Below are 27,646 nucleotides of genomic sequence, written 5' to 3' on the forward strand. Positions count from 1 at the left end.
GTTTTCCTGCAAACGTTGCAGCTCAAAGTGCCCCAATCATTCTAAAATCATAATTTAATTATTTAGTCATTTAAAGGCAATATTAAAAAGATGGGTTTTTAGTCTTGACTTGAACATAATTTGCTGAGGTTGCATCCCTAATGTAAACTGGCAGTGCATTCCACAATTTGGGAGCATAAAATGAGAATGTAGCCTCACCAAATCTCTTCTTTTTTTACATGTGGTACACAGAGAAAACCAGCGTCAGAAGACCTGAGATCTCTATTGGGCTGGTCTGCTAGCAAAAGGTCTTTCAGATATTCTGGTGCTGTGCCAGTGAGAGCTTTATAAACAAGCAGAAGGATCTTGAAATCTATTCTAAACTCAACAGAAAGCCAGTGTAGAGTCTCTAAAATAGGAGTTATATGAGCTTGTCTGCTTGTTTTGGTTAAAACTCTCGTTGCTGCATTTTGGACTAATTGCAGCTGGCCAATAGCTTTCTTCGGAAGACCAGAAAGGAGACTGTTACAATAGTCCAAACGGGTAATAACAAAAGCATGCATTAACACTTCTGCATCAGCTTGTCTGAGAAAATGTCTAACTTTTGCAATATTCCGTAGATGATTAAAAAAGCATTTATAGTGATAGATTTGATGTGAGGCTCAAAGCTAATCACCCTTAATGAGTGTTTATAATAATAATAATCACCTTTATTTGTATAGCACTTCCGCTAAACTGCAAACGTTCCAGCTATACAGTATGCTATATGTACAGATGTTATGCTGTACATATGTTATGCTATATGTACAGATGTTATGCTATATGTACAGTTGTTATGCTATATGTACAGATGTTATGCTATATGTACAGATGTTATGCTATATGTACAGATGTTATGCTATATGTACGGTACAGATGTTATGCTGTACAGATGTTATGCTATATGTACAGATGTTATGCTATATGTACAGTTGTTATGCTATATGTACAGATGTTATGCTATATGTACAGTACGTCACGGCTGAAGTCTTTTTTTTTTTTCATTATGACAAAACCAAGCGTTGTCAGTTGGTAGTAGAATATATTACACTCTTATAGGGAATATATTACACTCTTATAGGGAACTTAATGGTTTGTTATTAATGATTTCCTTGTTTGTCAGTACTGACTGAGCTTTAACACTTGATTTCATTCCGCTCTTTTAAGGCCTGTTTTTTGTTGTTGTTTTTTTGTCAGATAGCTCTCGAATTATAATTGAATTTAATAATTTGTTTATTTCTTTAACTTTTTTCTCAGCACTGACCTTTTGCTGCTCGATCGCAGAACGTCTCGTGATTTTAATGATTTGGCTTTTTGGCACTTCTCTGAGCTTCGACTCTCTCTCAACTCTCTCTCTCTCTCTCTCTCTCTCTGTCTTTGTTTCTGTCTCTCTCTCTCTCTCTCTCCCTGGGTCTGGAGACTGAGCTGAGGGAAGGCAGAGAACATTGCCTGCTGGCACTTAGTTGTTCAGAAGCTGTGTTTAAACACAATTGACGCTCGACTGCCACGGAAAATAATCATGGGCAAGAGTTCAGCTGTTTGAATGTGACTTCAATCATTTGGATGTTTATTCGGAGCCTGAAATATTCTGTTGATTAGGGGTTATGCACAACAAACTTCCATATTCTGTCAAACAGGTTGCTTCTGGTTCAGGTCCTCTGTGTTGAACATAGTAGTATTTTTACTTAAAGATACCTCCAGGAGCTATCAAAGTTGAGTTTAACTGATGTCCATCGCATATGCATACTTCTACCACCAAAATGGATAAGGAGTTTAAGCTACATGCTTCCTCAGACGTATGCGACTATGATGGTATGTAACATCAGCTAACATTGGTCATCCTGAATGGGGTTAATGTAGTAATAATAGTAGTAATAATAATAATAATAATAATAATAATAATAATAATAACTTAACAAATATACGTATTTGTATAGCACTTTTCCTTGCAGCTCAAAGTGCTTAGTAGGCCTAAGCCACTAGCAAGCTAATGCTAAAACAATCTTAGCTGATAGAATATGTGTCACTCTGCGAATTTCTGATTTCTGATTGCTGGCTATAGACCTCCATAATCATATTGTCACTTATTTTTCACCAGTATCGAACAAAGACAGGCTGAACAGTGCTGTCAGCTTCAGGTCAGCCTGTCACAGTTCTATGAAAACTGGAAAAGCGAGAAGCCACACAGCCTGAGAGTAACGTTAGGGATGGGTTGGCTGCTCTGTTCCAGGTCTCTGTATAGTTCCAGTCTTTCAGGGTAGGAGGAAGAGAAGACTAATCAGTGATCATGACCAGGTCCCCTTGGCAACATTTGTTTTGCTACATACAAATGTATCATAGAATATGTCTCAAATCTGCAACATCAGAGAATCCAGCTCTTGTTGAAATGGTAGTGTTATTGTTTAATCACAAAAAGAGAGAAAAGAAACAGAATCGAGGGAGATCCATTATCAGTTTGGCAAGCAGATCCGAGACAAGCGTATTGTCACGCCCTCTACCTCGAGGTAGCGGGCAGTGCCTCTCCTGCCCTCCTGCCTGCCTGCCCTACCTGCCCTCCTGCCTGCCTGCCCTCTCTGCCTTCCTGCCGACTACTCTCCCTGCCTGCCGACTAATTCTCCTGCCTGACCCCCCCCCCGCTGCCTACAACCATCCTATCTACCTACTCCCTTTAATAAATACACTGCATTGGGGTTTTACTTGAAACTGTCTCTGGTCTGTGTCTGCGCTTGGGTTTCTATCGGATCCGTAACACGTATTGACAGGGTATTCCGACTTATGATCAAACAAGTCTACATCTAGGGGTGTAGAGGAGTCGAAAACAAAAAGAGAGCACACCAAACCAACGAAACTAAAGTGCACGATTTTATCTACAATAAATACACGCCATGGGGACAAAGATGCAAGGGGACAGGGGGACTATGAGCAGTGCCAAAGAAAATAAATCATCAATAAATTGATGGACTGAACCAGTGCAGAAATATGGGATCTAATCCTTCTCCGACAATGTGATTCGACCAGTGTTCCGGTTTGATCATGTGATCTGAAGCCTATTGTCTTCCCACATCATCTTTAAATATAGTTGCACTGGTTGAGCTGGCTGTGTTGTCTAGCACCATCTAAAGGGACTATAGGAAATGGCACCACAGAGTAAGAAAAAAAGGGACTTTTTTCATATTTCTGTGGTTGGAAATATGTCTGGGACTTACCTTCAGATAGATGGAGTAAATTAAGCGTTATGGAGCGCTTCGCGTCGTGCCTACCCACCCCGCTAGCTGTGCCGATATCCACGATATACCACGGCTTCTCGTTCCATAACGCTTTTATACAACGGTTACCACATTTATCTATCAATATTTCACAAAAGAAAGACAAGACAAACTTTGAATGAATGTATTTTAATGGAACTATGTTTTATTGTAAGTGTATTCATCCGCTGAACAGTTGTTTATTGATTGCTAAGCAACGGTAATAATATAACTTCGATAACGGTAATACAAACGCAGATAAATATGAAAAGATGTGTCAACGTTCCATTTAGCCGTGCGTATATCATGGATAACGGCACCGCTGGAACGTAAACTGACCAATAGAGACAATGGACCGGATCTATCCGTTGGATAATAAATTAGAATGGAAAGTGGGGAGAGTAGACATGCATCTTTATTTGAAAGCCCAAAAAACACACAGTGCCATGTTTAAGAGTACGACATACGCCATCCAAACGGACCTCGCTATCCGTGAGTCGTTATCCACGAGTCACTGTGAAATGAGACGCCTGATGATGAGTCAGTGTTTGTAACATCACTTGTGTGCCATTATTCTCAAAACAGAACATCTGGCATATGCTTTTGAATAGTGTCATTATCAGGAACAACAGTAAGGCCCTACAATAGATATCTCTGCATCTTTTAGGGGCCGTGGCTTTGAAGGCCGTTCATGATGCAGAGGGGGGGGGGGTATTACAGAGGCTCCTTCATGATGCCATCCACAGGATGAAGGGAATGAGGAGAGTGGGCAGGGTGGTGAGGGGGCTCAGAGTCCCCAGGTACAAGGTGGCAGCAACGCCACACAGGGCCGTGAGGTAGGCGTTCATCCTGCTGAGGACCATCTTCCTCACCGCAGAACAGAACTGGAGAAGGAACACCAGACCTCATTAATACATCATCATTGCAAAAAGTCAGCTCTAAAAAAAAAAGCAGCACAATTGGGGAAATATTACTTAAAATAAGCTAAAGTATCTGTCAACAGAACAGGAAAATGTCACTTGCCAATATTGCCTAACCCTAACCCTAAAATAAGTCAAATATATCTTAAAACTAGTGCAGTCGGACAAAAAACAAGCTTTTTTTGCCTTGATTTACTTTTTGCAATGTAAAAGCAGATTATATTAGCATGATATGTAGGTTTAGCAGCCCAGTGTATTTATTCAACAGGATGGTATCGGGGACTGTTGGTATTAATAATTTCCATTTCCCTGCTCTTTGTAGAGTGCTTGACATAAAGCATCTCAAAGTCCACTGTCATGTAGTAGAAGTAACTCAATGAAAAGCAAGAAAAAAATCCTATCTACATGAATGTGCTATAGACAGCTGCACTGGTGTGGCATGGTGGAATGTTCACTGCAAAATGTCAGCTCTCAAAAACAAGAAAAAAAACAAGAACATGGGGGAAATAATACTTAACATAAGCTACATTATCTGCCAACAGAACAGGACATTTTCACTGGCCAGAAAACTAGTGCAGTCAGACAAAAAATAAAGTATATATTGCTTTGATTTAAGATATTTAATCTTACTTAGATGTGCAGTGTGGACAGGAGAGGGGGCGAGGGGTAGACTCTACACTGTAGAGAGCATGATTGAACCAGTTGATTGATTGAACCAACACTAGATGGCGCTGCTCACCAGTGCACCCAATGGTCCCAATAGTTTGCATGTGCATGTGCATTTGAGGTAGTCGTCCCATATCACCTGGTTTCCATCGTATTCATTGGCTATTGTCAATGCTAGGCGGCGTGGACATTCCTGATTCTTGGGCTCTGCGGTGTGTGTGTGTGTGTGTGTGTGTGTGTGTGTGTGTGTGTGTGTGTGTGTGGCCTTTTCTGGTCTACGTCTAGGAGTAGAAGGATTTTGCTCTCCGTTTTTTTCTTTCTTTAACGGGGGTTATTACTGGTTAGAACACAAGATGTTTTGTGTGTTCCTTCTCAGATCTAAGGAGTTGAGCTCATCCGTTGTTTCGCCATCGCATTCAACACAATCATTCAATGTCGCCATGAAACAGCACTAGAAAACTCAACAAACAACACGACTGCTGTATGAGGAGAGCGTCTGTCCACCACCACATTCCCTTGTAGTACAGCCCAGATATACAGCCTGTTACGTCTGTGTTTTACGACAGTTTGGGCTTTACGACATGTGCCGTATTACGTTTTGTGTTACACTCATGTTTGATTAAATGGAGTACACGTTCCAACTTGAAGCTCTGAGTTCAGTCTCCATTATTGAACATAACATTGGCGACGAGCGATGGCTGATTGTTCTCTACCAACACCCCCTCCTTTCCTAGCAGTCCCGGCAGAACCACCGATTCCGTGGGGCCGCTGGATTTCCTCTTTCGAAACATACATCCTGGCTGCCGGCTTGGAGGATGTATCAGACAAGAGGAAATATGCGCTGTTGCGGCACTGCCTGGGAACGGAGGGTCAGCGCGTGTTTGAAACTCTTGGCCCTGCGGCGAGATACACAGACGCTGTGGAACTATTGAAGCAACACTTCGCCCCTCCACAAAGCGCTCTTCTCCGCCGCGTCATATTCGGACGAAGACACCAACGAACAGGTGAGACAGTGACACAGTATGTGGCTGATCTGCGGGGCTTGGCGAGCTTATGCAAGTTCGGGGCATTGCAGAACGAGATGATAAGAGACCAACTCATCTTACACACGAACTGTGACAAGATTAGGGAAAAACTGTTACTGGAAAATGATGAACTTACATTATCAGCAGCTCTGAACATGGCGGTCCAGGTTGAAACAGCTTTAGAATGTGCAGTTAGTTTTTCAGCCTCTCCCAGCTCACCGGCAGAGGGCGCGCACAGCCTACAGGTGCCCCTCCTCCACGTGAGTGCAACCAGCGGCGGGGAGAGCATTTTACTGGCCTCTCGGTCACGCGACCAGCCACACCAGCCGTGTGGGAATTGCGGCTCTTCTGCACACAATTCAAGAGCTCAGACATGCCCAGCCCGTGGTAAAACCTGCTCCAACTGCGGGAGACTAAACCACTTTCACAAGGTCTGCAGGTCTGCCCCAGCTAGAGCTTCCCAGTCACCTACCACAGTCATCCATAATGTCAGCTCAGGACGAGCGCCATTCAAAACATGCTCGTTGATGGTTGGTGATGTCACTCTGCCGCTCCTCCTAGACACTGGAGCCACAGTGTCCCTTGTGAACTTGACGACCTATACACAGTTCTTCTCCCATGTGCCCCTGGGGTTGCCCTCCACCACCCTGCGTGGCTATGCCAACTCTAAGATTGACATTGTGGGCTCTTTTCAGCTGCCTGTGAAGTACGGGGAGAGGACACTGCCGGCTTTCAGGTTCAACGTTGCACGCCACGGGACCAACTTGTTAGGCCTCGACCTGTTCAACGCCCTCGGTTTCACCCTGCTAGACACAGCTGGCTCAGAGATTCACACCGTTTCCATCCCCTGGCAGCAACAGTGGCCTGCGCTGTTCAGCGGTGTAGGCTGCCTCGACACTTTTGCCCACCAGCCTCTGTTAGATCCTACAGTGATGCCTGTTATACAGCCCCTCCGCCGCTCCCCCCTGGCTCTCCGCGATGACATCTCCTCTCAACTACAGAGCATGCTCGATAGCGACATCATTGAGCAGGTGAATGCATCGCCTTGGATCTCCAACCTGGTGGTGGCGAAGAAGAAGTCTGGGGGGCTGCGCATCTGCGTGGATCTGAGAGCGGTAAACAAGGCCATCATCCCTGACAAATACCCCTTGCCAACGATAGAGGAGCTCACCGCCCAGTTCTACGGGTCCAGCGTGTTCTCTAAACTGGACCTCCGTCAGGGTTACCTCCAAGTGCCACTACACCCCGAGAGCCGCAACCTCACAGCGTTCATCACTCACAGAGGGGTTTTCCGCTACAAACGCATGGCTTTCGGTTTAAGCTCCGCCCCCAGCTGCTTCCAAAAGATCATGGCCTCCATCTTCGCTGGGATCCCAGGTGTGGCCATCTATCTTGATGACATCGTGGTTCACGGGGCCACCGTCGAGAGCCACGACGAGCGTCTCCACAGTGTGTTCAGTGCATTGGCCAAGCATCACCTCACACTCAATGGTGAGAAGTGTGTATTCGCCGCCCCAGCCATTGACTTTGTGGGGTTCCGCCTCTCAGCTGATGGCACGTACCCGCTGCACTCGAACACCGAGGCCATCCATCATGTCCCGGAGCCCACCACAGCCGCTCAGGTGGCCTCCTTTCTAGGCATGACGGCGTACTACCTCCGTTTCCTGCCACAGTACTCGGCCACAACCACACCGCTGCGGAAGCTGTTGAAGCATGACGAGCCCTGGCTCTGGACGTCTGCCTGCTCAGACGCCGTACGCCTCCTGAAGGCCCAACTCACCTCGCCACCGATCCTGGCGCATTTCGACCTGGCCAGCCCCACTCTTGTCACGTGCGACGCCTCTGCCACAGCCATTGGTGCGGTGATGTCCCAGCTGCAAGGGGGGGTGGAGAGACCGATCGCCTTCGCCTCCCGTGCTCTCAGCCCCACGGAACAGAAGTACTCGGTGGGGGAGCGGGAGGCCCTAGCATGCCTCTGGGCATGTGAGCGCTGGCACATGTACCTCTATGGACGGCTATTCACACTGAGGACAGACCACCAGGCCCTCATCACCCTCCTGGCCACGTCTGGCACCGGTCACAAGCCACTCCGCCTCCACCGCTGGGCCGACCGCCTGCAACAGTACAACTATCGGCTACAGTTCACGCCAGGACGAGACAACGTGGTAGCCGACTTGCTATCACGCGCAATCCCCAGCCCACCCACAGCCCCAACCTTGACCCCCGGACTGGACCAGGCTGAGCATGACCTCGTCCAGCTCCTCCACACACCCCTTCAGGAGACGGTGTCGCTGAAGGAGCTCCGGGATGCCTCAGCCGATGACCCCACCCTCTCTACACTCTCAACCTACATCACGCAGGGGTGGCCGGTAAGAGTACCTGACGAGCTACTCACTTACTCCAGGATCAGGGAGGAGTTGTCGGTTTGGAATGACACCTGTGTCGCTCGCGGGTTCTGCACTGTGGTCCCAGGTGTCCTTCGGGCGCGTATCCTTGCTATGGCGCACGAGGGTCACCTGGGCATAGTCAGGCTCAAACAGCGCTGTCGTGAGGTTGTGTGGTGGCCAGGCATCGACAGGGAACTCGAAACCCTGGTCAAGGATTGCACTGCCTGTCTCCTTAGTGGTAAGACCAGGGCTCCAGCTCCACCCCCGCCCATGCAGCCGTTGGACTGGCCATCTCAACCCTGGGAGCACCTGCAACTGGATATCTGCGGCGAGCTGCATGGGGTACCACATCACCAGCGTTTTCTCGTTGTGACCTACGACCTCCACTCTAAGTGGCCAGAGGTGACACCTGTGGGCTCGGTCACAGCAAAGGTGCTGATCGACATTCTCGACGCTCTGTTTGCGCGTTGGGGCCTGCCCAAGAGGATCACTACTGACAACGGTCCTCAAATGGTTTCCCATGAACTGTCCTCCTATCTAGTGGGTAAAGGGATCCACCACATCCGCACAGCGTTCTACCACCCTGCTGCGAACGGGGGGGTGGAACGGCTGAACCAAACACTGAAGAATGGCATCAGGGCCCACCTGGCACAAGGGTGCACGCTCACCACCAGCCTCCTCCAGACGCTGTTGCATTATCGGGCCACGCGACACGCCACTACAGGAGTCTCCCCAGCCTCCCTCATGCTGGGGCGGGAGCTCCAGCTGCCTCTCGATAGGCTCCGCCCTATACTAGCTCAGCCCCCGGTCCATCCAGTTCAAGCCACAGTCACCAAACACCAGCGCTTGATGAAGGATCGTTTCGACAGGGCCAGACGTGCTAGGCCACCTGTCATCGCTGTGTCGGACTGGGTCAGGATCCGACGACCTCATCGGGACAACAAACTCCAGTCGTTTTGGTCTGACCCTGTCCAGGTCAGCAAACAGCTTGGCCCGGCCTCGTTTAGGCTCGCCGACGGCACTCGCTGGCATGCTACCCGCCTGCGTAAGGTGCAGCCTCCCCCTGGCCCAGCGCTGAGTGTGGCCTCTTCCACAGTCTTGCCAGCCGCACGGTTGGATGAAGCAGCAACCCCGGCCTACCAGGCTCAGCCCCAAGGCGTGGAGCCGCCACCAGTGGCTGTGGCTGCACCAGAGCCACGTCTGGTTCGAGCACGCAACAGGCCCGAGCACTTGCGTGATTACATGACTGAGTATCACACCTAGGTTGTGTGAGGGGGGGGGAAATGTTACGTCTGTGTTTTACGACAGTTTGGGCTTTACGACATGTGCCGTATTACGTTTTGTGTTACACTCATGTTTGATTAAATGGAGTACACGTTCCAACTTGAAGCTCTGAGTTCAGTCTCCATTATTGAACATAACACAGCCCACAGCCTCAGGTTATCGTCCGATTGGTCCGTTTGGACACCAAAGCCCCCCCCCCCCCTACACACACAGCAATATCCCTCACGTGAGACCTTTCTGATCCTGTGGTCACATAGGTGAGCGGAGACAAAGAAAGCATTCTCTTTGTGCTTCCATACTAACACTGGCGACCGGGTGATTTCATATTCGTCGGAGAGGCTACGTTCTTGGCTGAACCTAACGCCTTGTTAATCAGCTATTTGATGTGTGAATGTCTAAAGCACCTAATAGTCTAGCAGGAAGGGCCCTCAGATTTTGAGATACCCCTACCCGAGGTAGAGCAAATGACAACAATGATTTTTCTTATCTTTAGTGTCTCCCATTAATGAAATTGATTGTTGTCAAATTTTATTTTTGGGGAAAAGATGTTTTTTTGGTTGTTCTTTAGAGCTACCCCAATCCCTGAAAAAGAGCCAAATTAGACCAGGCCGAATATGGGGAAGGTGACAAAAAAGCCCATAACTTGAGAATGATCACTCCTTTCCTCTTCAGATTTGCTGAGGTATGAACCAGGTGGTTGTCCTACATCACCAAATAGTCAGACAATTATTTACCTAAATAAATACTGAATTATAGTCCTGTAAACTTAGCTTTAGTTTAGACAGAAATTGTACTTTTTGGTGACAGGAACATAGGACTCCATCACTTTTCTCTCATTTATCAGAAAAACAGAAATCCCTGAAAAATATATCATTACTGAATTGTCTAGGGTGCTATTGAACAATAACCAGTAGTTGTATGGAAATATCTCATACAGTTCTATTGCAAATGAGATTTCTTTAGACATAGGCCTACCTCTTCTCTGATACAGTCAAATTCCGAATGGGGGATAAGTGGCATAATAGCCTATAAGTTAAGAATGCTCACTCTGATGGTCATTATATTTGGAGAGGGAAATACCAGGTGGCTGAACTACATCACCAAATAGTCAGAATAAGAGTAACCCAATAAAATAAAGTTTATTAGTTCTAAATTGCAAGCCTCTAAAACATAGGTGTAAATAGTACAGGTTTTATTAAAACTGGAACCTTAATTCAAAGTACAGTATAGAAATAATTTTGAAGCTTGACAGTGGAACACTCTCTGCCACTCTGGTTTGAGTGACAGCTGCATGTTTCAAAACTGTGTAGCCAACTGGGCAGCAGCAGCCATAACAATCTCCATCTCAGAGGGAGAGGGGCTGTGGATTGACAGTTCTGTTCAGATTATCACCAATCTAATGACAGATAACAGGTAACACATATGTCCAACTATGATATTAATATGTTGTTGAATATGTTGATAGATTTGTGAGCTTTTAAACCATAGTGCAGGCATTCTGATCTAGGCAGAGGCTAGCAGAGCCCAGCTTACAAGGACTCAGAACCATACTGAACGTTGCTCAAGGACGAGATGATGAAGTTCATAAGAGACTATCGCCCCACTCAGATGACATACTGTCCTTCAAGGTCAAGGTTTCATATCACAGGTCATGTCGGGCCAGTTATTCAAGCACACATAACTATACACCTACAACCAGTGATCAAGAACCACCCCAGGATCAGTAAAAGACTTAGACTGTCCAGAGACACTAGATTTGACATCCGTAGCCAGTGTTTCATTTGCAGCCAATGTTTCAATTGCAGCCAGAAAGTCACAAAGAGAGAAGGCCTGACCCCTATATGTACCGGTACAGGTGAAAGTACAAGGTCAAAGGTCCTCAACACAGCCTCAGAGAGGTTTGATGAAATAATACCGTATGCTGACCTATGAAGATCTTTTTGATCTTTTTTTCTTTTTGCCTATGATGCAAAGTATCAGAAGTTGCCTAGGACACTATCTTTCAGAAAGGAACATTCTAGCAGCTAGAAACAAACATTTAACAGAAAAGAAGTTAAATGAACATGAAAGAGCTTTCATTGAGCTAACTGAAGAATTAACTAAGACAGTTTTTTCAAAGCATATGACTGTCACAACACTGAGTGCTGTAACTGAGAGCTATAAAGGAAAACTGAGTACAGCTACAGAACCAACAATGTATAAATCCTGGAAACTCAAAGAAAAGATGAACCAGCATTATGGGGATAAACTCATCTTCATTGAACGTCCTGGAAAATCTGATCTGATCTGTTCTGGTGCCATGACTGTTGGCCATGCAATGAGAGAAGCTTCTCTCCTCAGAGAAAACATAACAGAAGACAGGGAGACAATGCCTCCACAGAGAACAGAGACCCTCACTGACAATCAAATCCTCCACCAGGCTGCAGGTATATTGAGGAAAACTATGGAAAAGGTTGAGCATGAGCCTCAATTCTACATAAGCAGTGACAAGCTTTCCCTTCTCCAGTGCAGTGAATATGTGCCAAACACTCTGTATGATTTCAGGTGCATTTAAAAATGTGCAGACCTGTGATGAGGACCCAGCTCTGAAGAATAACACAAGTGTTATAACCTTTTGCCATGATCTAATTGCACAGTGCTGCAGCAGGCGTACACCTATCACACTAGGACTTGGGATTATGATCCATCATGAGTTTGGCAGCAAGGCCCTTATCAACAAGCTACACATGATGGGTCATTGTGTGTCGTATGATGAAGTGCGTCAATTTCTCACATCAGTAGCAGCAGATCAATTACAGAGAAGCAAAGGTGTTTACATTCCAAATGGACTGACAAGAACCACAGAACATGGGATAATTGATGCAGCCATTGACAACTTTGACCAGAATGAAGAGACGCTGGATGGCAAAAATACAACAGATTCCATGGCAATTGTTGTATACAGAAGAGGTGATGTTGCCACAGCACACAACCCCATCCTGAGAATCCCAGAGAGATCTCTCCATGCCCTGGACAGCTGTGATTTGGATAATGAAGAGGTTCAGGGGTAAATATTATAGACCAACTATCTGCCAGACACATGCAATACTTGATTGAAATGGCTCTGATATACTGTATGTTAATGCAATATAATCCAATATTAAAATGTAAAATGTGTAATGTGCACTGGAGGCTTCAAGTTTCACATTACACTTGTGTAAGTCAGACTAGCATTTGTCCAATATTCAAGTTACACATTATTTGTGAGGTCACACATCATAATCTAAGGAATCTGGAGTGTTGTTGTTTGTAAGGGCATTTTGTTAAAGATTGAATTATATGACAAAAGATGCCTAATGACTTGTTCTTGAATTTCAGATACATCAAGCCAGGTAGGCGATCTGAACCACCAGCAGTTCTACCACAGGTCCTCAAATCAGACAGCACAAAAGCTCAGGCAGCAGAAGGCCAAGACTTACTTTGGAAGGTGAGCCGTATCATGAAAGAAGAAGACCAGAGAATCCCAGGATGGTCTGCATTCAATGCCTATGTATCCACGTCAGACATCCCATTAACAACAGTACAATATATGCCCTTCATAAGAGCTTCACCATCAGACCTATCTACAATCTATACAGCTCTTTTGCAGCTCACACAGCTTGCTCAAGAACTGGGACAGAGGCATATACTTGTAACTGCTGACCTTGCCATCTACAGCAAAGCACAGCAAATTCTGTGGAGCAAACCTGAAGCTTTGGATGGCAAGATCACCATGAGAATTGGAGGAATGCACGTCACCATGGCCTTTCTGGCAAGCATTGGGAAGGTGTATGCAGACGGGGGCCTCTTTGACATGATAACCGAGTCTGGAGTCTATGCTGACGCAACAGCTCGGCAGATGCTTCAGGGGAAACAACTGACAAGAGGTGTGAGGAGCATCAAGGTTGTTTCAGAGGCTCTGTTCAGGCTCTTCTGGATGGCACTGGTCTCCTGGCTGAACAAAAAAGGCCAAAGTCCATTGTCTGCTGAACAAGAACACCTCCTGCGAGATGTGCAGCATGCCTTTCATGGCGACGACCAGGTCTCTGCCAGACAGTTCTTAAGTGAAGTGGAGACAGACCTTCCTGAACTGAGGAGAAGAATACAACAGTTTTCAGAGAGGGGAGTTCAACAATCAGCAACTTTTAAGTACTGGCTGAATTTCCTCAAAGGGGCTGATCTCTTACTCAGAATGCTACGATCAGAGCGTGAAGCTAACTTTGACCTTCATCTCAACTGCATGTCTGAAGCAATACCATGGTTCCGGGCTGCTGGCAGGATGAAATGCAATGTGTGGTCATGGTATTTGACAGGTACAGTCAATCAAAGACCTGGAGAGGCAAAGGAGAGGTGCAAGTGATGGAAGGCCTACACATGTTATCACTGGCAACACAAATGTCCCAAACTACAGGAAGTACTTGAGGAGTAGTGGAAACAAGACTGCACTGTGCATGTTTGTGAGCAACTACATTGTCACTGCAGCCCCATAGAGACTACACTCAGATGACTCCATCATCTTGGCAGGTGGATTTGACAAAGGGGAGGAGGTGAAGAGCATCTGCACAGCAGGAGTCAGCAGTTTGACATCACTGTACAGTGATCAGGAGGAGGCAGACACAAGGATGGTGCTCCATGCCATACATCTTGCAGAGTCATATTCCCGCATCATTGTGAGGTCTGATGACACAGATGTGGAAGTACTGCTCATATACTATGCAAGCAAAGAAATGTTTGGTTCATCTCTGGTGTACATGCATACAGGCCATGGAATGAGAGAGAGCTATGTCCCCATCAACACCATATCTGAGAAGATTGGAAAAGACATGTCTAACTGTCTACCAGCATGTCATGCACTCACTGGCTGTGACACAACAAGTAGTTTGTACAGAATAGGAAAGACAACAGCATTCAACAAACTCAAGACCCATCTCAGCGAGCTCAAAGATCTGGCCCATTTTGGACTCTCTGCCAGCTTGGAAGAGTCTTTGCCAGTCGCAAGAGAATTTGCGCTACTCCTATATGGAAAAAAGAAAATGGAAAATGGATTGATTGGGTTACTCTTATTCTGACTATTTGGTGATGTAGTTCAGCCACCTGGTATTTCCCTCTCCAAATATAATGACCATCAGAGTGAGCATTCTTAACTTATAGGCTATTATGCCACTTATCCCCCATTCGGAATTTGACTGTATCAGAGAAGAGGTAGGCCTATGTCTAAAGAAATCTCATTTGCAATAGAACTGTATGAGATATTTCCATACAACTACTGGTTATTGTTCAATAGCACCCTAGACAATTCAGTAATGATATATTTTTCAGGGATTTCTGTTTTTCTGATAAATGAGAGAAAAGTGATGGAGTCCTATGTTCCTGTCACCAAAAAGTACAATTTCCGTCTAAACTAAAGCTAAGTTTACAGGACTATAATTCAGTATTTATTTAGGTAAATAGTTGTCTGACTATTTGGTGATGTAGGACAACCACCTGGTTCATACCTCAGCAAATCTGAAGAGGAAAGGAGTGATCATTCTCAAGTTATGGGCTTTTTTGTCACCTTCCCCATATTCGGCCTGGTCTAATTTGGCTCTTTTTCAGGGATTGGGGTAGCTCTAAAGAACAACCAAAAAAACATCTTTTCCCCAAAAATAAAATTTGACAACAATCAATTTCATTAATGGGAGACCCTAAAGATAAGAAAAATAATTGTTGTCATTTGCTCTACCTCGGGTAGGGGTATCTCGAAAACTAAAGCCTTTTTTGAGGACTTGCTGCTAGACTATAAATGAACACAAGTGATTCTTCCATGTATGGAAGCATATAGTAGACCTAATTCAAATGCTAATGCAATATGAGATTGCAATTGCATGTTCCACTTTTGCATGCATTCTTTCAGACAATATTCAAATTCAAATGCAATTCTAATGATTTGCATTTTCATTTTCATGTAGGCCTACCTGATGTGCACATTCGCTGTCAATATTAAAATTATAATGCAAAGCCATTTGACATTTCATTTTCAAAGTCATGCGCTGCTTTGTAGTTGACAACATTCAAAAGTTCATTCTAATCATTACAATTACCAGCCAGACCCTGGTTGCGTCTCTCAGCGACTTTTTACTTTTGGCTCTATCTATCTATCTCGCTACAGGTGTCATATGACCCTAACCCATATCCTGTCATATAAAAGTACCTTATTGAATCTCCAGGTAATGTAGGCTATTTCTGACATCCATCACTTTTGCTGTCGTTAAGATACTTTATTTTTCTGTTTTGGTAGTCTGTCCAATGTGACACTTGCCCTCCTCCACCGGCCCTAGTTTTGGATCTAGCTTGCTGTTCATTATTTTCAGCGTAGCTAGCTAGCTAGCTATAACATCTTCATATACACCATACAGGCTACTGATTAACAGTAGGCACTGATTAACAGTAGGCAAATGCCCATTGAACAGATTTATTCATTATCCTATCTTAAGAAAACTAATGTAACACACTCATCTGGGGATTGACACGGCAAATCAAATCAAAGATCGACAAATCCCTGATGACAGGGAGATGACGTATGACTGCTCTGATGAATCAACCCCTATTTCATAAATGTTCTCTATATAACGACGTCGATCATTGATCGGCAACGACACTATATAATAGTTTGCCTAACTGGCCATCGGATTTGGGCTCCTAATATCTAAAAAGCACTACGGTTTTCTTATTTTATCGGATTAAAGTAGCAAAGACCCGAAATTTCCATTGAACGCCAGTCAAACTTCTCCACTTCTATCACCCAAAAAGGGGCGTGGACATGACGGGAGAGCAAAGTACCCGGATGCGTTTGAATTGCATAGAGAGTTTGAATTTTGTCAGCTGTAAAGCGGATGTGTTTCCTAGAACATGTAAATGCAATTGCGTATCACATTATTGCATTACAATTTGAATATTGACTCAAATAACGCAGGCAAAAGTGGCAAATGAATATGCTATTTTGGGATTGCATAGTCATTTGCACATTAGAATGAACTTTTGAATTTTGTCAGCTACAAAGCAGCGCATGACTTTGAAAATGAAATGTCAAATGGCTTTGCATTATAATTTTAATATTGACAGCGAATGTGCACATCAGGTACATGAAAATGAAAATGCAAATCATTAGAATTGCATTTGAATTTGAATATTGTCTGAAAGAATGCATGCAAAAGTGGAACATGCAATTGCAATCTCATATTGCATTAGCATTTGAATTAGGTCTACTATATGCTTCCATATCCATGAGAACAACACGGTTTGACTTCCCCAACACTTCATCCACACTGACAGCCTGTTGTGCAGCTGTGTGTTTGCCAAAGCGCCGCAGGCTACAGTAAATGTCTCAATGATGACATATTCAGATTGTTAACCTCGGTTCTACTGACATGAGTTTGAACCGACAGAACCCACCCCCCTTCTGGGTTCATCAGTCCAAGCTCCCTGACTATTATATAACACTGCTATCCTATGCAACCAACCTCACCAAGTCAATTTCCTGTATGTGCAAATATACTTGGCAATAAAAAAAGAGAAAAACTTATTCTGATAACACATATCTCTGCTGTGCAGTATGTTGCTTGAAACCATCCTGAAGAATTCTAACGGTTAGACTTTAGCTGGGCTAAAATTGACCAGATGGACCATAACCCACGATAACAATACATTCTAGAGGTCCATGACTATGGATGTCTGGTAGCTGATACACAGAACATTCTAGAGGTCTGTTACCTTGTATGTCTTGTAGCTGATACAGTGAACATTCTAGAGGTCCGTTACCTTGTATGTCTGGTAGCTGATACAGTGAACGTTCTAGAGGTCTGTTACCTTGTATGTCTGGTAGCTGATACACAGAACATTCTAGAGGTCCGTTACCTTGTAAGTAGCTGATGCACAGAACATTCTAGAGGTCTGTTATCTTGTATGTTTGGTAGCTGATACACAGAACATTCTAGAGGTCCGTTACCTTGTATGTTTGGTAGCTGATACACAGAACATTCTAGAGGTCTGTTACATGTCTGGCAGCTAATAGACAGAACATTCTAGAGGTCTGTTACCTTGTATGTCTGGTAGCTGATACACAGAACATTCTAGAGGTCTGTTACCTTGTATGTCTTGTAGCTGATACAGTGAACATTCTAGAGGTCTGTTACTTTGTATGTAGCTGATACAGTGAACATTCTAGAGGTCCGTTACCTTGTATGTCTTGTAGCTGATACACAGAACATTCTAGAGGTCTGTTACCTTGTAAGTAGCTGAAACACAGAACATTCTAGAGGTCTGTTACCTTGTATGTCTTGTAGCTGATACAGTGAACATTCTAGAGGTCTGTTACCTTGTATGTCTGGTAGCTGATACAGTGAACATTCTAGAGGTCTGTTACCTTGTAGGTAGCTGATGCACAGAACATTCTAGAGGTCCGTTACCTTGTATGTCCGGTAGCTGATACACATAACATTCTAGAGGTATGTTACCTTGTATGTTTGGTAGCTGATACAAAGAACATTCTAGAGGTCCGTTGCCTTGTATGTCCGGTAGCTGATGCACAGAACATTATAGAGGTATGTTACCTTGTATGTCTGGTAGCTGATACACAGAACATTCTAGAGGTCTGTTACCTTGTATGTCTTGTAGCTGATACAGTGAACATTCTAGAGGTCCGTTACCTTGTATGTCTGGTAGCTGATACAGTGAACGTTCTAGAGGTCTGTTACCTTGTATGTCTGGTAGCTGATACACAGAACATTCTAGAGGTCCGTTACCTTGTAAGTAGCTGATGCACAGAACATTCTAGAGGTCTGTTATCTTGTATGTTTGGTAGCTGATACACAGAACATTCTAGAGGTCCTTTACCTTGTATGTTTGGTAGCTGATACACAGAACATTCTACAGGTCTGTTACTTTGTATGTGTGGTAGCTGATACACAGAACATTCTAGAGGTCTGTTACCTTGTATGTCTGGTAGCTGATACATAGAACATTCTAGAGGTCTGTTACATGTCTGATAGCTGATAGACAGAACATTCTAGTGCTATGTTACCTTGTATGTAGCTGATACACAGAACATTCTAGAGGTATGTTACCTTGTATGTAGCTGATGCACAGAACATTCTAGAGGTCCGTTACCTTTTATGTAGCTGATACACAGAACATTATAGAGGTCTGTTACCTTGTATGTAGTTGATACACAGAACATACTAGAGGCCTGTTGCCTTGTATGTCTGGTAGCTGATACACAGAACATTCTAGAGGTCTGTTACCTCGTATGTCTGGTAGCTGATACACAGAACACTCTAGAGGTCTGTTACCTTGTATGTAGCTGATACACAGAACATTCTAGAGGTATGTTACCTTGTATGTCTGGTAGCTGATACACAGAACATTCTAGAGGTCTGTTACCTGTCTGGTAGCTGATACACAGAACATTGTAGAGGTCTGTTACCTTGTATGTCTGGTAGCTGATACACAGAACATTCTAGAGGTCTGTTACTTTGTATGTAGCTGATACACAGAACATTCTAGTGGTCTGTTACCTTGTATGTCTGGTAGCTGATACACAGAACATTGTAGAGGTCTGTTACCTTGTATGTCTGGTAGCTGATACACAGAACATTCTAGAGGTCTGTTACATGTCTGGCAGCTGATACACAGAACATTCTAGAGGTCTGTTACATGTCTGGTAGCTGATACACAGAACATTCTAGAGGTATGTTACCTGTCTGGTAGCTGATACACAGAACATTGTAGAGGTCTGTTACCTTGTATGTCTGGTAGCTGATACACAGAACATTCTAGAGGTCTGTTACTTTGTATGTAGCTGATACACAGAACATTCTAGTGGTCTGTTACCTTGTATGTCTGGTAGCTGATACACAGAACATTGTAGAGGTCTGTTACCTTGTATGTCTGGTAGCTGATACACAGAACGTTCTAGAGGTCTGTTACCTTGTATGTCTGGTATCTAATGCACAGAACATTCTAGAGGTCCGTTACCTTGTGTATGTAGCTGATGCACAGAACATTTTAGAGGTCCATTACCTTGTAAGTCTGGTAGCTGATACACAGAATATTCAAGCGGTCCGTTACCTTGTATGTCTGGTAGCTGATACACAGAACATTCTAGAGGTCTATTACCTTGTATGTCTGGTAGCTGATACATAGAACATTTTAGAGGTCTGTTACCTTGTATGCAGCTGAAACATAGAACATTCTAGAGGTATGTTACCTTGTATGTTTGGTAGCTGATACACAGAACATTCTAGAGGTATGTTACCTTGTATGTAGCTGATATACAGAACATTCTAGAGGTCTGTTACCTTGTATGTAGCTGATACACAGAACATTCTAGAGGTCTGTTACCTTGTATGTAGCTGATACACAGAACATTCTAGAGGTATGTTACCTTGTATGTCTGGTAGCTGATACACAGAACATTCTAGAGGTCTGTTACCTTGTTTGTCTGGTAGCTGATACACAGAACATTCTAGAGATCTGTTACCTTGTATGTCTGGTAGCTGATACACAGAACATTCTAGAGGTCTGTTACATGTCTGGCAACTGATTCACAGAACATTCTAGAGGTCTGTTACCTTGTTTGTCTGGTAGCTGATACACAGAACATTGAAGAGGTCTGTTACCTTGTATGTCTGGTAGCTGATACACAGAACATTCTAGAGGTCTGTTACATGTCTGGCAACTGATTCACAGAACATTCTAGAGGTCCGTTACCTTGTATGTAGCTGTTACACAGAACATTCTAGAGGTCTGTTACCTTGTATGTCTGGTAGCTGATACACAGAATATTCAAGAGGTCTGTTACATGTATGATAGCTGATACACAGAACATTCTAGAGCTATTTTACCTTGTATGTAGCTGATGCACAGAACATTCTAGAGGTCCATTGCCTTGTATGTCTGGTAGCTGATACACAGAATATTCTAGAGGTCTGTTACATGTATGATAGCTGATACACAGAACATTCTAGAGCTATTTTACCTTGTATGTAGCTGATGCACAGAACATTCTAGAGGTCCATTGCCTTGTATGTCTGGTAGCTGATACACAGAATATTCTAGAGGTCTGTTACATTGTATGTAGCTGATACACAGAACATTCTAGAGCTATTTTACCTTGTATGTAGCTGATGCACAGAACATACTAGAGGTCTGTTACCTTGTATGTCTGGTAGCTGATACACAGAACATTCTAGAGGTCTGTTACCTTGTATGTCTGGTAGCTGATACACAGAACATTCTAGAGGTATATTACCTTGTATGTCTGGTAGCTGATACACAGAACATACTAGAGGTCTGTTACCTTGTGTGTCTGGTAGCTGATACAGTGAACATTCTAGAGGTATATTACCTTGTATGTCTGGTAGCTGATACACAGAACATTCTAGAGGTCTGTTACCTTGTATGTCTGGTAGCTGATACACAGAACATTCTAGAGGTCTGTTACATTGTATGTCTGGTAGCTGATACACAGAACATTCTAGAGGTCTGTTACCTTGTACGTAGCTGATACACAGAACATTCTAGAGGTCTGTTACCTTGTATGTCTGGTAGCTGATACATAGAACATTCTAGAGGTCTGTTACATGTCTGGTAGCTGATACATAGAACATTCTAGAGGTCTGTTACCTTGTATGTCTTGTAGCTGAAACACAGAACATTCTAGAGGTCTGTTACCTTGTATGTAGCTGATACACAGAACATTCTAGAGGTCCGTTACCTTTTATGTAGCTGATACACAGAACATTCTAGAGGTCTGTTACCTTGTATGTCTGGTAGCTGATACACAGAACATTCTAGAGGTCTGTTACCTCGTATGTCTGGTAGCTGATACACAGAACACTCTAGAGGTCTGTTACCTTGTATGTAGCTGATACACAGAACATTCTAGAGGTATGTTACCTTGTATGTCTGGTAGCTGATACACAGAACATTCTAGAGGTCTGTTACCTTGTATGTCTGGTAGCTGATACACAGAACATTCTAGAGGTATGTTACCTTGTATGTCTGGTAGCTGATACACAGAACATTCTAGAGGTCTGTTACATGTCTGGCAGCTGATACACAGAACGTTCTAGAGGTCTGTTACCTTGTATGTCTGGTAGCTGATACACAGAATATTCTAGAGGTCTATTACCTTGTATGTCTGGTAGCTGATACACAGAACATTCTAGAGGTCCGTTACCTTTTATGTAGCTGATACACAGAACATTCTAGAGGTCTGTTACCTCGTATGTCTGGTAGCTGATACACAGAACACTCTAGAGGTCTGTTACCTTGTATGTAGCTGATACACAGAACATTCTAGAGGTATGTTACCTTGTATGTCTGGTAGCTGATACACAGAACACTCTAGAGGTCTGTTACCTTGTATGTAGCTGATACACAGAACATTCTAGAGGTCTGTTACCTTGCATGTCTTGTAGCTGATACACAGAACATTCTAGAGGTCTGTTACCTTGTATGTCTGGTAGCTGATACATAGAACATTCTAGAGGTATGTTACATGTCTGATAGCTGATAGACAGAACATTCTAGTGCTATGTTACCTTGTATGTAGCTGATACATAGAACATTCTAGAGGTATGTTACCTTGTATGTAGCTGATACACAGAACATTCTAGAGGTCTGTTACCTTGTATGTCTGGTAGCTGATACACAGAACATTCTAGAGGTCTGTTACCTTGTATGTCTGGTAGCTGATACACAGAACATTCTAGAGGTCTGTTACATGTCTGGCAACTGATTCACAGAACATTCTAGAGGTCCGTTACCTTGTATGTAGCTGTTACACAGAACATTCTAGAGGTCTGTTACCTTGTATGTCTGGTAGCTGATACACAGAATATTCAAGAGGTCTGTTACATGTATGATAGCTGATACACAGAACATTCTAGAGCTATTTTACCTTGTATGTAGCTGATGCACAGAACATTCTAGAGGTCCATTGCCTTGTATGTCTGGTAGCTGATACACAGAATATTCTAGAGGTCTGTTACATTGTATGTAGCTGATACACAGAACATTCTAGAGGTCTGTTACCTTGTATGTCTGGTAGCTGATACACAGAACATACTAGAGGTCTGTTACCTTGTATGTCTGGTAGCTGATACACAGAACATTCTAGAGGTATATTACCTTGTATGTCTGGTAGCTGATACACAGAACATTCTAGAGGTCTGTTACCTTGTACGTAGCTGATACACAGAACATTCTAGAGGTCTGTTACCTTGTATGTATGGTAGCTGATACACATAATATTCTAGAGGTCTGTTACCTTGTATCTCTGGTAGCTGATACACAGAACATTATAGAGGTCTGTTACCTTGTGTGTCTTGTAGCTGATACAGTGAACATTCTAGAGGTCTGTTACCTTGTATGTCTTGTAGCTGATACACAGAACATTCTAGAGGTCTGTTACATGTCTGGCAGCTGATACACAGAACATTCTAGAGCTATGTTACCGTGTATGTAGCTGATACACAGAACATTCTAGAGGTCCATTACCTTGTATGTCTTGTAGCCAATACACAGAACATTCTAGAGGTCTGTTACCTTGTATGTAGCTGATACACAGGACGTTATAGTGGTCCGTTACCTTGTATGTCTGGTAGCTGATACACAGAACACTCTAGAGGTCTGTTACCTTGTATGTAGCTGATACACAGAACATTCTAGAGGTATGTTACCTTGTATGTCTGGTAGCTGATACACAGAACATTCTAGAGGTCCGTTACCTTGTATGTAGCTGTTACACAGAACATTCTAGAGGTCTGTTACATGTATGATAGCTGATACACAGAACATTCTAGAGCTATTTTACCTTGTATGTAGCTGATGCACAGAACATTCTAGAGGTCCATTGCCTTGTATGTCTGGTAGCTGATACACAGAATATTCAAGAGGTCTGTTACATGTATGATAGCTGATACACAGAACATTCTAGAGCTATTTTACCTTGTATGTAGCTGATGCACAGAACATTCTAGAGGTCCATTGCCTTGTATGTCTGGTAGCTGATACACAGAATATTCTAGAGGTCTGTTACATGTATGATAGCTGATACACAGAACATTCTAGAGCTATTTTACCTTGTATGTAGCTGATGCACAGAACATTCTAGAGGTCTGTTACCTTGTATGTCTGGTAGCTGATACACAGAATATTCTAGAGGTCTGTTACATTGTATGTAGCTGATACACAGAACATTCTAGAGGTCTGTTACCTTGTATGTCTGGTAGCTGTTACACAGAACATTCTAGAGGTATATTACCTTGTATGTCTGGTAGCTGATACACAGAACATTCTAGAGGTCTGTTACCTTGTGTGTCTGGTAGCTGATACACAGAACATTCTAGAGGTCTGTTACCTTGTATGTGGCTGAAACACAGAATATTCTAGAGGTCCGTTACCTTGTATGTCTGGTAGCCAATACACAGAACATTCTAGACGTCTGTTACCTTGTATATAGCTGATACACAGAACATTCTAGAGGTATGTTACCTTTTATGTTTGGTAGCTGATACACAGAACATTCTAGAGGTCCGTTGCCTTGTATGTCTGGTAGCTGATACACAGAACATTCTAGAGGTCTGTTACCTTGTATGTCTTGTAGCCAATACACAGAACATTCTAGAGGTCTGTTACCTTGTATGTAGCTGATACACAGAACATTCTAGAGGTATGTTACCTTGTATGTCTGGTAGCTGATACACAGAACATTCTAGAGGTCTGTTACCTTGTATGTCTGGTAGCTGATACACAGAACATTGTAGAGGTATGTTACCTTGTATGTCTGGTAGCTGATACACAGAACATTCTAGAGGTCTGTTACATTGTATGTAGCTGATACACAGAACATACTAGAGGTATGTTTTCTTGTATGTCTGGTAGCTGATACACAGAACATTCTAGTGGTCCGTTACCTTGTATGTCTGGTAGCTGATACACAGAACATTCTAGAGGTCTGTCACCTCGTATGTCTGGTAACTGATACACAGAACATTCTAGAGGTATGTTACCTTGTATGTAGCTGATACACAGAACATTCTAGAGGTCTGTTACCTTGTATGTCTGGTAGCTGATACACAGAACATTCTAGAGATCTGTTACCTTGTATGTCTGGTAGCTGATACACAGAACATTGTAGAGGTATGTTACCTTGTATGTCTGGTAGCTGATACACAGAACATTGTAGAGGTCTGTTACCTTGTATGTCTGGTAGCTGATACACAGAACATTCTAGAGGTCTGTTACATGTCTGGCAGCTGATACACAGAACGTTCTAGAGTTCTGTTACCTTGTATGTCTGGTATCTGATGCACAGAACATTCTAGAGGTCCGTTACCTTGTGTATGTAGCAGATACACAGAACATTCTAGAGGTCCATTACCTTGTATGTAGCTGATACACAGAACATTTTAGAGGTCTGTTACCTTGTATGTCTGGTAGCTGATACACAGAACATTCTAGAGGTCCATTACCTTGTATGTAGCTGATACACAGAACATTCTAGAGGTCTATTACCTTGTATGTCTGGTAGCTGATACACAGAACATTCTAGAGGTCTGTTACCTTGTACGTAGCTGATACACAGAATATTCTAGAGGTCTTTTACCTTGTACGTAGCTGATACACAGAATATTATAGAGGTCTGTTACCTTGTATGTCTGGTAGCTGATACACAGAACATTCTAGAGGTCTGTTACCTTGTATGTAGCTGATACGCAGAACATTCTAGAGGTCTGTTACCTTGTATGTAGATGATACACAGAAAATTCTAGAGGTCTGTGACCTTGTATGTCTGGTAGCTGATACACAGAACATTCTAGAGGTATGTTACCTTGTATGTCTTGTAGCTGATACACAGAACATTCTAGGGGTCTACTTGTATGTAGCTGAAACACAGAACATTCTAGAGGTCCGTTACCTTGTATGTCTGGTAGCTGATACACAGAACATTCTAGAGGTCTGTTACCTTGTATGTCTTGTAGCTGATACACAGAACATTCTAGAGGTCTGTTACCTTGTATATAGCTGATACACAGAACATTCTAGAGGTCCGTTGCCTTGTATGTCTGGTAGCTGATACACAGAACATTCTAGAGGTATGTTACCTTGTATGTAGCTGATACACAGAACATTGTAGAGGTCTGTCACCTCGTATGTCTGGTAGCTGATACACATAACTTTCTAGAGGTCTGTTACCTTGTATGTAGCTGATACACAGAACATTCTAGAGGTCTGTTACCTGTCTGGTAGCTGATACACAGAACATTCTAGAGGTCTGTCACCTCGTATGTCTGGTAACTGATACACATAACTTTCTAGAGGTCTGTTATCTTGTATGTAGCTGATACACAGAACATTCTAGAGGTCTGTTACCTTGTATGTCTGGTAGCTGATACACAGAACATTGTAGAGGTCTGTTACCTTGCATGTCTGGTATCTGATACACAGAACGTTCTAGAGGTCTGTTACCTTGTGTATGTAGCAGATACACAGAACATTCTAGAGGTCCATTACCGTGTACGTAGCTGTTACACAGAACATTCTAGAGGTCTGTTACCTTGTATGTAGCTGATACACAGAACACTCTAGAGGTCTGTTACCTTGTATGTCTGGTAGCTGATACACAGAACATTCTAGAGGTCTGTTACCTGTCTGGTAGCTGATACACAGAATATTCTAGAGGTCTGTTACCTCGTATGTCTTGTAGCTGATACACAGAACATTCTAGAGGTCCGTTACCTTGTATGTCTGGTAGCTGATACACAGAACATTCTAGAGGTCCGTTACCTTGTATGTCTGGTAGCTGATACACAGGCCGTACCGGCAGTACATGACGTAGTGTTCACAGTTGTACCACAGCAGGCTGTAGCGGACTTTTCCCAGCAGCCTCTCCGCCCGGCGGCCCACCTCCTCCCCCTCCAGCGGGGGCCCGCCACACACCCTGTCCGTGTGGTTGACCAGGACCTCCGAGCCATAGGCGAAGTCGGCCAGGGAGTCCACCCGGACGCTGGCCTGCTTGGCAATCACGCCTAGGACCAGCCTGTTGTTGGTCACCATGGCAGCGATGGCGTCTCTGTTCCTGGAGACGGCAGGGAGGATGTCGGGGATGAGGTGGGCCACCCGGCCGTCCCCCAGGTAGATGCCGAAGTGGGTGAATAGGGTCCGGGGAACCTCCAGCAGGTCCCCGCGCTTGTAGAGGGACCGGTCGTATCCGGGTGGTTCTGGTCGGTCGTCGTCTTCGGAGGCGGCGGAGGCCACAAAGAACAGGTTGAGGATTTGGAAAGAGAACATTCTGGATTGTCGGTGGTGAAACGACGGTAGGTGAACTCTGGTGGGGACTCGGTTCGACGCTTGGCTTTATATCGGAGTGGGCAGGGATTGGGAGGAGCTACTAGATGTGGATTAAGAGTTGGCCAATTTCTCAGACGGATTTTTGACAGGAATTAAGGCACTTTCCTCAATCCCAGGGTTTAGTGCGGTTGGATGACTTGATTTCACAACTCACTGGGAGCCCTGGGACCGGTTGACAGTTTAGTCAGCACAAGTGCTGTAAGTAATTCGCAGGGCCTTGATTGGCAAGTCATAAACATAAGCCCTTGATTACAGTAGCTCATGAATATGCTCTAGGTAGTGTGTGTGTAGTTTTATTCTTTATTGGGGGCAGTCCCACTCATATTTTTCATTTTATTGGACATATGTAGTGAAGACTGACAGGAAAGTAAGGAGAAGAAGGGAGAGAGAGGGCATGTCAGTCGGGCCGGATTCTAATCCATGCCGAAATGGGCATATGTGTGCACTGTAGACTGTGGTGCTAGACCACTGGACCACCTCAGGCCATGTGTAGTTTTACTCTTGTCATGGACAGCATTGGTGAGTAAAAAGGAAATCCTGCTAGTCATTACTGTAATGTTTGCAGTTTGCTATACAAATAAAAGTTATTATTATTATTATTACTCAGCAGCACTGTCCACACATATATGTCAACTGTATCAATGTCACTGATTGCAGAGTATTTATTAATAATAATAATAATAATAATA

General features: G+C 43.8%; 1 protein-coding gene across 1 annotated transcript; it reads right to left on the minus strand.

Moving 5' to 3' along the window:
* Positions 1–3,991: 3,991 nt before the first annotated feature.
* LOC308160374 (lecithin retinol acyltransferase) lies at positions 3,992–26,897 on the minus strand (the record flags this gene model as incomplete). The annotated part of the gene is made up of 2 exons (XM_080534289.1): positions 3,992–4,147; positions 26,394–26,897. The coding sequence occupies 2 exons, from the start codon at positions 26,895–26,897 to the stop codon at positions 3,992–3,994; spliced, it is 660 nt and encodes a 219-aa protein (XP_080390415.1).
* Positions 26,898–27,646: the final 749 nt, after the last annotated feature.

This window comes from Nansenia antarctica (assembly GCF_963989245.1).
Source record: "Nansenia antarctica genome assembly, chromosome: 6".
NCBI lineage: Eukaryota > Metazoa > Chordata > Actinopteri > Argentiniformes > Microstomatidae > Nansenia > Nansenia antarctica.